General features: G+C 38.9%; 1 protein-coding gene across 1 annotated transcript in view; it reads left to right on the top strand.

Annotated features, from left to right (window-relative positions):
* LOC136857680 (general transcription factor 3C polypeptide 1) overlaps positions 1-12,275 on the top strand; it is a 340,092-nt gene that overhangs the window by 152,766 nt on the left and 175,051 nt on the right. Inside the window, exons 17-19 of the mRNA XM_067136529.2 lie at positions 2,226-2,397; positions 7,593-7,659; positions 7,748-7,825. Coding sequence (XP_066992630.2) covers positions 2,226-2,397; positions 7,593-7,659; positions 7,748-7,825 — 317 coding nt within the window. The remainder of the gene's footprint in view (positions 1-2,225; positions 2,398-7,592; positions 7,660-7,747; positions 7,826-12,275) is intronic.

The raw sequence follows: 12,275 nt of genomic DNA, 5'->3' as shown, positions 1-12,275 counted from the left end.
CACTATGCATTTGTACAATGTAGTTAAAAAAATATCTTAAGACATGACTAAATCAATGTTTTTGGGCAGAATAGCACTTTAGTACATGCATAATGAGAGGAAAAGATCTGAGATTAGTCACTGTGAGTAATTATGACTACTCATGGCATGGCCCATTGTAATTAATGAGAAGTAGTACTGCTGCAACCTTGCTTGATGAAATCTAGCAGAAAATGATGGATTCCCTCAGAATTTTAGCTTAGAAGCTTCATAATTTCTAATGATCATTAAATCTTGAATTTAATGAGCATCTTCTTGGTCTGTCTATTCTTTTCTTAACTTTCATTAATGCCTCCTGTATCCCTGAAAGGGCTCCCATCTTGTGAGAGATGGGGGCAATCGTGGATTCAGATATTGTTTCCGTGTACTTGTGTCAGACTCTTCCTGTTCTCCCCCCCCTTTTTTTTTTTTTCATCCAGTCCCTTTTGGTCATTCTTTGATCTCTTCTGACTCCAGTGGTGTTAGTTTTCAGAGGCTTTTGTTTTGCAGTCTGTTATGCATACCATTCTTAGAAGGTTCAGAACTCATTTCTTTCTTCTAAGATGATATCTCATTGTGTACCCTCTTAAAACAAACTGTTAGCAACGCTACACATGTCAAAGCCAATTTTCCGTCTAAGCAAACTATCCTCATCCATTCACATAACAAAACTCTACCATCTAAGATTCACATCGCTCGTTTAGTGTTTAGTCCTGCTTTGGCCATTATCTATGTACCGGAGGTACACCCGCCCTGTGCATTTAAAACTAGCGCCTTGTAGAAGGCCATCTATAACAGTTTGTTTGTTATATCCTTGTTTTATGTATTAACATGAGAATTATTATTTGATTGTGCTTTATTTTTGGCTGTATGCAACAATATAGCATTTTTAAATTTAAATTTGTTGGGAACTGGGTTGACACTGCCTTTGTGAATGGCTTCAGGTAAACTTAACCACTTCTGAAAATGCATATTGTCCAACAGTTTCCCAGTAGAAAATATTCTGTGTGCCAATATGAGACAGTGATTATTTAGAGCCTTTATTTTCTCTTCTGGGCTGTCATCTGAAAAATACCTGAAATAATTCTTGCCAGGCTAAGTGGATCAGACAGTTAAGGCATTGGCCTTCTGACCCCAACTTGGCAGGTTTGATCCTGGCTCATTTTGGTGGTACCGTATTTGAAGGTGCTCAAATACGTCAGCCTCTTGTCGGTAGATTTACTGGTACCGGGCGAGTTGGCCATGTGGTTAGAGGCGCGCGGCTGTGAGCTTGCATCCGGGAGATAGTGGGTTCGAATCCTGCTGTCGGCAGCCCTGAAGATTTTTTTCTGTGGTTTCCCATTTTCACACCAGGCAAATGCTGGGGCTGTACCTTAATTAAGGCCATAGCCGCTTCCAATTCCTAGGTCTTTCCTATCCCATCGTCGCCAAAAGACATATCTGTGTTGGTGTGACGTAAAGCCACTAGAAAAAAAAATGACTGGCACGTTAAAGAACTCTTGCGGGACTAAATTCCGGCACCTCTGTGTCTCTGAAAACCGTAAAAGTAGTTAGTGGGACGTAAATCAAATAACAATATTATTATGAAATCATTCTTTATATGTAACCCATTGCACAGAAAGGGACCTAAAATCGGATTTTTTCATTTTTGAGATTTTTGTGGTTCTAAAATTTACACAAGAGACTGAGTGAGCATTAAAAAAAAAAAAAAAAAAAAAAAGTGTTCATGGTTATAAGTGTAATACTTCAGAAGGGATTAATAATTATTGACTCTTGCTGTTACGAAAACTGTATTTTAAGAAAATCACAGTTACAGCTTCCATTATTTTTCTTACCAATTGTACAGAGTTTTCATGACGAATGGCAAGATTCAAACTGCTGCATAACTTAATTTGTTAAGAAGACTCTTAGGTAATGCAAGAAGTCAAAACATAGAAATGCAATTTTAACACCCCAGAAATTTTTGTGCAGCTCTGCTCTAAAATTTCCATTGCCGACTTTGGGTCCCTTTGCGCACAACGGGTCACATATTATGACTTAAAGCAACAAAATATTTTATAAATTGAGTAGTAAATTAAATCCTTCAACTGTTTGGAATTTGGGACATTGTCTCTATGTATAACACCCCACAGTGAAATCAAAATAAAGTAAATGCGTGGAACTGTTTTGTTATGAAATATAATCTGTTTTCATGTACTTGATCAAAGGTGGGCGAATGTGCGTGCAAGGGAAGGATATTGTCCTAGAAGCTCTGTCAACTAAACCAGCCATGATACATGCAGTCACTCCTCGACAAGCTGATGAGGCTCCCAGACTGGATACTGGATTCGTTCCTGGTGACAGGAAGGGTGCAGCTGGTCTTGATTCTGCTCTCTTCTCGTAAGTAGTTCTCATATGTTCTTGTCTGTCAGATTTGCATAAAGACTTAGGCATTACACTTCATCTTACTTGACTTTGAGTGCAGGAAAGAATTTACTGGCAATGTATTAATAGCTAGCAAACCATTTATACTAGAACATGAAAGCTTTTATATTTTTCAACATAAACCTAATAACAACAACAACAACAACAACAATTGAATATTCCCGCTTCGTCTCATAGAGTTTCATTAATTTCCGATAGATGGCAGTGCTATAACTAGCCTTCAAAATGGCGTCTGTAACGGAGGTGGGTACCAAACAGAGAACAGTTACTGAGTTTCTTTTGGCGGAAAGCCAGGGCATCACGTATATTTATAGGAACTTGCAGCATGTTTACGGAGGCATGGCAGTGGAACAAAAGCTCGGTGAGTTGTGGAGCGAGGGGTGTTTCATCATCACAACAAGGTCGAGCAAACCTGTCTGATCTTTCGCGTGCTGGCCGGCCGCACACAGCTGTGACGCCTGCAAGGTTGGAAGGTGTGCACACCATCATTCGAGGTGATCGATAGATTACAGTCACACACCTTGCTGCTGAACTTGATGTCTCTGTTGGTAGTGCTGACACACTTAACCATCAGTTGGAGTATTCAAAGTTTTGTTCCTGCTGGGTTCCCCTACATCTAACGGAAGACTATAAGAAGCAAGGAAGAAACATCTGTGTGGAATTGCTTGCTCGTTATGAGGCTGAAGGTGACAATTTCTTGTCAAACAGTGTCACAGGTGTTCATTGAGTGGCGCCACACCAACTCTTCCATGAAGAAAAAGTTCCAAACCATACCCTCAGCTGGTAAAGTAATTGCTACGGCCTTCTGGGTCTCTGAAGGGGTTATTCTGTTCGATGTCCTCCCTCGTGGTGAAGCGATCAACTCTGAAGTGTATTTTGCTACTCTAAGAAAATTGAAGAAATGACTTCAGCACGCTCATAGCCACAAAAATTCAAACAAACTTCTCCTTCTCCACAACAACGCAAGACCTCACAAGTCTGCACATTCAACTGGACCTCTCAAAACTTCAGTGGACTGTTCTTCCTCGTCCGCCCTGCAGCCCAGATCTTGCACCTTCTGACTTCCATCTGTTTGGCCCAATGAAGAATGCACTCCCCGGGAATCACTACGTGGGTGGTGGGGAAGTTATCGATGCAGCATGACGTTGGCTCCGACATTGACCAGTCGAGTGATATGCAGGCATACAGGCCATAGCATTGAATGGAGATTATGTTGAAAAATAGGGTATTGTATCAAAACGATTGGGAAATAACATGGTGTATTTGAATCCTCAATAAAACCAACCTGCTTATAGAAAGAAAAAAAATAGTGTTGCATTATATATTGAACTCCCTTTGTAATAATAATCATATGACCTCAGGTACCATGTTTGATGCCATCCAGGTAGCCTGCATGTCTATTTAACAGCCCTTTTTTACTCCTAGATGGCAGAAAAACAGATTTCTGATGGGAGATCTATGGCTGAGGTTTATTTTATCAGGCAAACGTCAAATTTGTCACCAGAGATCTTCTACATGCCGACATCGGCTGGCCAAGGTGCATCAAGATAGGTGGGCTTACATCACAACAATATGGGATCCAAGGATAGGAAAAAGAAACAAAGGACGTCCATTACAGAGACAGTCTCAAGAATTCGGGGAAGTGGCTAGTGTTCATTGGTCAAGGACAGCATGAGACAGAGTGAAGTGAAGAGAATCATTCTCAGTTTTAAAGTAATTGGAATAGGGACGAATGATAATTTGTGAACGTAAGATAAATAGTCAGAACTTTCCTAGGGTTGAGATTATTGGAATAAGGACATAGGATGATTAGTGATCATTAATATACAGTAGAAGTCCGTTATAGCGAGAATTCATAACAGCAAAAAATTTACTCGCTATAACGGATTGTCGTTATATCTGATTTTTGTATAAAAGTCGGAAAACCGTTCATGCACATTAAAATTGGTATGAAATGGCAATCAGTGTGTTCAAAACTTGTGTTTCCACAGATGATATCCACACTACGGCTTGCTTGTTTGTTATTTTTCGTAATCCGGTACTACGTGAAAGTGTATGTTTAATTTCATTCTGAAAAAAATGTAGTACCGTATTTCTCCGAATCCACGATGAACCCCACTTTTCCCGTCAAAAAATTTAAATCAGGCTCAAAAAGAAGTTTGTAAAATCATATGAATGCCTTGTTGTACAGTAGGCCTACGCATTTTTAGATTATTTTTAGACGCCGAACATTGACTTTCGTCACGCCGTATTATTTTTTTTTTGTGGCTGCACAATTATTCTTTATTTCCGCGGGTTTAAGGACCATTAACTTAGCATTGGCATCATAATAATGAAGAGAACTCGTTGAAAATTTTCCGGCAATATCTGTTCCATGTATCTGTACAATACAACGATCCATCAGGAAATTATTCTTGCTGTCTATAAAACTGTTACTTTTACGCAGCGTCAGATATAACCGGCTACCGCTACACGCACTTCTCGCTTGTCGAGTTCGGCCAAATTCAGCGGCTAGCGATGTATAGGCCTAATCGTGAACGTTGAAAGTCAACGAACGAGTTTATTGCGCCACGGTATGGCCATTCCGCCCTTGAGTTTTTCATTCACATACCTTACAATTTTATCTTCGACTTCTTTAAAGCGTCCTTGTTGCGGACCACTGAATGTTTTTTTTGTACATTACGCATTTTTTTAGCTCTTTGTCTTCATGCTAACGCCAAATATTGGCTTTAGTTAGGCCTATGCCATATTTTCTTGCGGCTGCACAATTGTTCCACATTTCCGAGTGTTTAATAAACATTAACTTAAAATTGGCATCATAATGTCGACTAGAACCCGTTGGAAATTTGCCGGCAATAGCTTTTCCACGTATCTTTACAATACGACTATCCATCACGAAAATTTTCCTGCTGTCTATAAACCTTAATTTTACTAAGCGTCAAGTACAATAGACACGTTATGACTCTGCCACTGAGTAGCCATGGCTTTTCCACGAATTTGAAGGGTCGCATGTTTTGATGCCATTCTGCAGATTTGAGAAAACACACAGGCACTGCACAACCGGTTGTCGCGGCTAGCGATGTGTAGTAAAGAGGCGGTCGTTTATTGTTAACGAGTTCTGTGCGCGTGTGAAAAGAAGCAGCGTGGTTACCGTGGTAGTTGCCAGTGGTATCCATTAACGTACTGTTAGGCCGCGAATGCAACAACCCTTGAGTTTTCGCATGAGATTCTGAGAGAAAAAAGTCTTGTATTCGGAAAAATATGGTATCACTCCAGAGATTTCTGTGGCAAACGCCTCAGCTTTCTTCTTCAAACAGCGTCACCTAACCTAACCGTATATGTAGCCTATCATGAAAACATATTTGAAACGCATGTGGAGAAATAACCTCGCGAAAAATATACAAGTAAATAGCCGTAACTAGACGCGAGAAGATATGAAATATTCTCTGAAATCAGTGATGTACTCTGCCATATCTTGAGGTGTACCGATATCACATTCTTCCTTAATTTCCGTATATAACATTAAAATTAAGATATCTTTTACTTCAGTCTTTATTTTTAACGAGTTAACAACTGCTATCGGCCACGTTATTTACGCATTTATTACGAATACCTGTTATCCTCTTTCATTTCGAATTTTCTTTAGAGAACAGCAGTCGATGGGTGTTACTAATCAACTCCAACGTTGTCTTTGAAAGTCAAAGAGAGAGGCTCGCAAATGCACCAGGTGAGAAAACTATACTGTACCGAAGATGATCGATCGCATTTTGTTGCAAACGTTTCAGTTTTCTTATTCAAACAGCATCACGTATCCATGATGAAAACACACTTCAAGTGCCAGTAGAGAAATTATAACTTTTTCGCTATAAATTTTCATAATAGCCTTTCCGTAATTTAACCAGGCGCAACAAAATATGAACTAACCTCTGAAATCAATTAAGCACTCTGCCATATCTCGAGGTGTATCCCATTCTTACTTAATTGCAGTATTTAGCCTCTCTTTTTTTTTTTTTTTTTTTTTTGCTAGCGGCTTTACGTTGCACCGACACAGATAGGTCTTATGGCGACAATGGGATGGTAAAGGCCTAGGAATTGGAAGGAAGCGGCCGTGGCCTTAATTAAGGTACAGCCCCAGCATTTGCCTGGTGTGAAAATGGGAAACCACGGAAAACCATCTTCAGGGCTGCCGATAGTGGGATTCGAACCTACTATCTCCCAGATGCAAGCTCACAGCCGCGCGCCTCTACGCGCATGGCCAACTCGCCCGGTAGCCTCAAAATTAAGCGGTCGTTTAGTCAGCCTTAATTTTTAACGAGTTAACAACCGTTATCGAACACGTTATTTACGCATTTATTACGAAAATATGTTCTCTTTCATTTCAAATTTTCTTTACAGAACAGCTGCGGATGGGTATTACTAATCGACTCCGACATCGCCTTCGAATGTCGATGAGAGAAATCGCTAGTGCACATAGCGAGGAGACGATGCCGAAGGTAATCGATCGCATGCAATATCATCGCTGGGGTGCATAAATATAGGAAATGGAAAAAAATCGCGTGCGCGTAATCGGTTGTAATAACGGATGAGCCAGTGATAGGGTTCTCGCTGTAATCGAAGGACGATACACAGTTTAATATAGGAATTTTGAAGGGACAGAAAAAAGTCGTCGCTATAACGGAGTTCTCGTTATATGCCGTACTCGCTATAGCGGACTTCTACTTTATGTTAATAGCTTGGAACCTACCACAGTAGGAGAAACAAACTCACAGGGACTTGCTTACCCAATGAGTTCTGCCGAGCTGCCCCTACCAGATGGTAGGAGGCCCTTGCCCTACAGGGATGGAATGTGCTTTGTTAATTTGTACATTGTAAAGTGTGCAAACATAATTAGCTTTTTACAGTCCAGTAAAATAATTGACCAGTTATATGTGAAGTGTTGGTCCTTTTACGAAGGTGATGAGTTAAGGTTCAAAGTTAGAAACAATCAGTATTGCGTTTAACAAAATTTATAATAATGACACTTGAAGGACCAAAAATGTTTCATATTGTGGCATTCCTCTTGTACCTTTAAACTTTGAATGTGTGATGTGCAGAATTGAGTGAAGTTATTTTATTTTTGGGTATTAACTCTTGGTTTATTTTCCTTGCAGGCATCTTAAGAGGAATTGGAATTGGACCAATGCTCATACTCCTGCCAAACCTCAATCACAGGATTTGGTGAGACAAATTCTCAGCCTAATGGTTGAACAGGACTGGTGTTATACCTTGAATAAAATAATTAAATACATTTATTGTTTGTTCTTAGCTAATGAAGGGGATGGATAAAAGACGAGCACGCCTTGCCAGTGTGAAGTGTGATCCTGTCATCTTTAGTAAATACACGGTAAAGTTACAGATATATCAGTTTTATACAACAAAATACAAAGCAAACATTTTCCTGCTTATTAATAATATAGTAAAACCTGTCCTCAGTGGAAACCTAAGAGACCAGAAACATTTTCTGCTATATGCAGGATTCTGGTTCATTAAGGTGTGGTTAAAAAATAAAATAAAAATCATAAGTACATACCTCTGCTAGATAATTGAACAGTAGATTTACAATGAAACCTCGTTAAGACATTTCTGCAGGGGACAAAAAAAGAAAATGGTAGATAGGCGCATAGTTTTCCCTGTACCTGGGATACACGACCCTCATGTCAGAAAAAATCATATGTAGCATTTCTATATTCTGATTGGATAGTTTTTATTCGTATATTCATTAGTACGTTTCTTTTTCCTTGTCTAAAGATGAAAGGAAAGTATTAAAAGTTAAAAAAACACAAGAGAACAAATATGAAAATCTTTTCCGGTGGGCATTTTAAGTACACTGAAAGGTGTGAAAAACACCAGACTAAAGACAACAAATATGAAAACATGTGCACAGGGTCCAAGAAAAGTATTGAAGTATTATTGCAGATCACACTCTTTCTAAAACAAATGTTAGTAAACGTCTTTTATTTTGGAGCAGTGGGTTATTAAACATTACTTTCTGGTCGCACTCTTAGACAATGAATTGGAGGTTACACTCGATTATGTGCAACTGCCAGGAATAACTTTGGCCGCCATTTTGAATCAAACAAATCTTCGACCAACTTGAGAGATCGAAGCAAAACTCGAAGGTGCAAGTTTTAACATTCACGACCTCTGCGTGCTTACAGCAGTCCCATTTTCTGAGAGATTTTAATTTTTTGTCTTCATTTTTAAGGAATTTCATAACATTTTCCGTATCCATAACTAGCCTATCACAAGACAAATCTGCACCACGCTAGCCAGTTTCATATGATCATGTTTCTACTCTAGATATAGGCTACCGTATCACGGAACAAATATTCGCTACACTTCACTGTAGCACTCAACACAAAATAAAATTCAACCTACTGAATGGAATGTGAAATATGACCACAAATAGGCTCACTCTACTATTCAGCAATCTCGCTGCTAACCGACAAGCAAAACTGAACATTCCTGAAGCTAACAGCTTGCTCCCCGAAAGTGCAACTTATCCTGTGAAATTCAGAAAGGCCGTTTCCCGTAATCACGCAAATGTGGTGACGGCTCTTACCCGAGTTGGAAATCACTTTTCTTTCACAAGCGATGACAAATACAGTAACATTTTTAGGGTTAGAACAAACATGATTGTACTAAGCGGTAATAGTGAAAATTCGTGATGCAATTAGTGAGGTATTTTTATATAGATTTGTAATATGATGAGAATCGGGACTTCGAATTTACGACGCGCTAAGCAGGAAAACGTATTAAAGAGAAACGCATTAACAAGGTTTCACTGTATATGATTTTGTGCAGGAGTAGATTCAATAATGACACTAATCACATGCTTATTTAACACACATTACCAAAATAGCACCAGTAGTAATACTGTAAAGTACTGTCACTTCTTCAAGTAATCAAGAATTGTATGCTAGACACAACTATCCTGGTAGCACAGTGCTCAATTAAAATGCAGGCACAGCAAATAATGTTGAACAATTCCACCTCATTTTTCGCTGGCAAAAAAGACTGAATATCCTTCACAGTTGATAGGCATATCGGTAGGACTTCACGTTACATAAACCATCATCTTCATCGTCTTCGTTCTCATCATCATTGCCATCAATATCTGTTTTCTTTTCTTGGAGGTGATGGGTGACGAATTCTTTGATGTTCGATGCTTTCTAATGCCACCTCTGTCTCACCTTCTAGATCAATGGCCACATAATCTTCTTCACTGACATTACCATAATTATACTGATCAAGAGTTTGTTGTAGCACATCAGTATTTTAATTTATTATAGTTTCTTCGTCACGGTGTGAGACAAACTTGGATTTGTGAAAGCATTGACGTACCATGTTTGGTGACAACCCTTTCACTGATTCTGCAGTCCAAATTGCAGCATCGAACACAGAGACAGACTTAGTCAGTTCGGTGACAGGGGCCGCTGATTCCATATCTGCAAGCAATGATGACATTGTCATTTTTCTGTAATTAATCTTAAAACCATGTCGCCCTGGCCCATTGGCTGAGTTACACTAGATGTATTCGGAGGGAACCATGCAAGCTTAAAGTTAGAAAGCTGTATTTTTGGTTGGCACGTAGCATTGTCATTGTCGAGTTCACTCTTCCATTAGGTGTGACATCATCCATGCCTCTTACTGGATCTCAATTCGACAGGTAGACTCTTTAATTCACTGTTTATGAAACATCTGGGGTTTGCTGCTTTTCCTATAACTAATGGTTTTTCAAGTTCCCTAGAAAGAAAACCACACAAAAAACTGTCAATTTCTCTTTGAAAAGTTTCCCTCCTGTACATCTTTCCCCTTTCAGAGATATTGTTTTGCTAGGTGGTGCTCGGACAAATAGTCCTGTTTCATTACTATTAGCTGTGTTTCGGGGTTCATAGCCTTGAATGAGAGAACCAGCTTTTTATGTCCTATCTTCTAATGTTTTCTCAGCGACTTCTCCAGCCTCTCCATAGACCTCCTTCAACACTATCTGATGTCGTTTTTTTAAACTTTCCAACCACCCATTGGAAGTGGTAAAATCTTTTTTCTGAGATTTTCTGCAACTTCTCTTGCTTGGTATTGTAGCATTATCCCTGATGTGGGCAAATTACTCTTGCACTAAAAAACCATTCCCAAATAATTTTGTTAATTTCTTCATTCCCAGTTACTCTGAGCTCTTGTTTTCCTGCTCCTTTTCCCCGTGACCATGTTTCATTTAATTCCGCCCTTTTCTTAAGAATGTCCTAGTCTTGCGCTTTTCCAGTTAAACCTGTGCTACTGTCTGCTTAATAGACAATTTGTCTTTCTCACTACCTTTTATTCTTTAAGTTTACACTTGCATAGTGACAAAAATAGATAAGGGATGAAGGAGGCCCCTAAGTTTCCTGCCACAAGTTTCGGTCTTTCTGCATTCCTACAGTAAAGTATGTCCAAACCACATGGAATATCCCTGTCATGGTCTATAGATAGAGTTTCTGTCTTACAACTAGACGGTCCGAGTTCATTTCCTGGCCAAATACAATCTTGGCCATCTTAGATCCATTCAAAAGACACGTGTACTGTAAAGGGTTAGGAAGGAAATTTACATACTTTTTCCATTATAGTCATGAAATTTCCTTCCTTTTCCACATTGGACAGGTTCCACTAAATACAGGTAAACTTACATGAATATTAAACCACAATTTGCGGGACCAGGAATATTTTCCAATAGAGACAATTTTCCGATTCATAAAGGTTCTACTAAAGGCAGGTTTTACTATAGTAATAATAGTAATAATAATTCACAAGTTGGTTATAGTTCCATTTTGCAGTGAAAACATCCTAACATTCAGTAATTCATAATGTTTCTGTGTCTTCATACAACATGTTTGATGCCTGCTCCCATAGCATCACAGTTAGCACTATTCGCTGCTATCCTTGGAGGTTGGAGTTCGATTCCTGGTACTACCAGAGGTTTTAAGATCAGCAGGAGGGCTCATATGTGGTTAAGATGGTTCATGCAGCTCACCTCCATTGTGGATGTACCTGAAAAGATCTGAAACACCTCAGGAAATACCGTATTTACTCGAATAATCGAATAATGTCTGCACCCTCATTTTAGGAAGGCTCATTTTGAAAAAAAAAATTAAATGTACAAAAATTCCTTCCATCGAAAGAGTAACACGGTATAAACAAACATTTCGTATCGCTCCGTGAGGTGCATGTGGTCTTTATGCAAATATGAACATGTAAATTTACGGATATAGCTGCTTTGCCTGAGATGATAAAAATACATTATCACTGCTATGAAATATATTTTCCATGAAAATGAGCAAGTAGGCCTACATTTTTTTCATGAAGTTATATCTTTAATTCCAAAGCGATGACCTATATTTTTTGTGGGCTTCAAAGTTTCTTGAAAGTCCAAATTAATTTTTAACATCAAACCCTGAGAAAGTGTTGAGGGAAATTTTCGAAAGAAGGTAAATGGAAGTTGAGAGAAATGAAAGGCGAAGTGCACAGAGTATAACAGCCCAAAGTGTAAACATTTTTTCCTCCAGTTATATCTTGAATTCCAAAGCAATGACCTATATTTTTCGTGGGTTTAAATGTTTCCTAAAAGTCTAAAATAATTTTTAACACCAAACCCTGAGAAAGTGTTGAGGAAAATTTTCGAGATATTAAGGAAGGTAAATGGATGGGCCAGTTTTGTTCGCAGGCCGATACCACACGCGAGTGCTATCTTCTTTTGAGGCGTGAACACCTCTGAACGCCTGCTGCTGTACGCTTACAAAATACACTCTAAATACTATTTC

Source organism: Anabrus simplex, chromosome 1, assembly GCF_040414725.1.
Source record: "Anabrus simplex isolate iqAnaSimp1 chromosome 1, ASM4041472v1, whole genome shotgun sequence".
Classification (NCBI taxonomy): Eukaryota; Metazoa; Arthropoda; class Insecta; order Orthoptera; family Tettigoniidae; genus Anabrus; species Anabrus simplex.
This window is presented reverse-complemented; position numbering and strand designations above follow the sequence as displayed.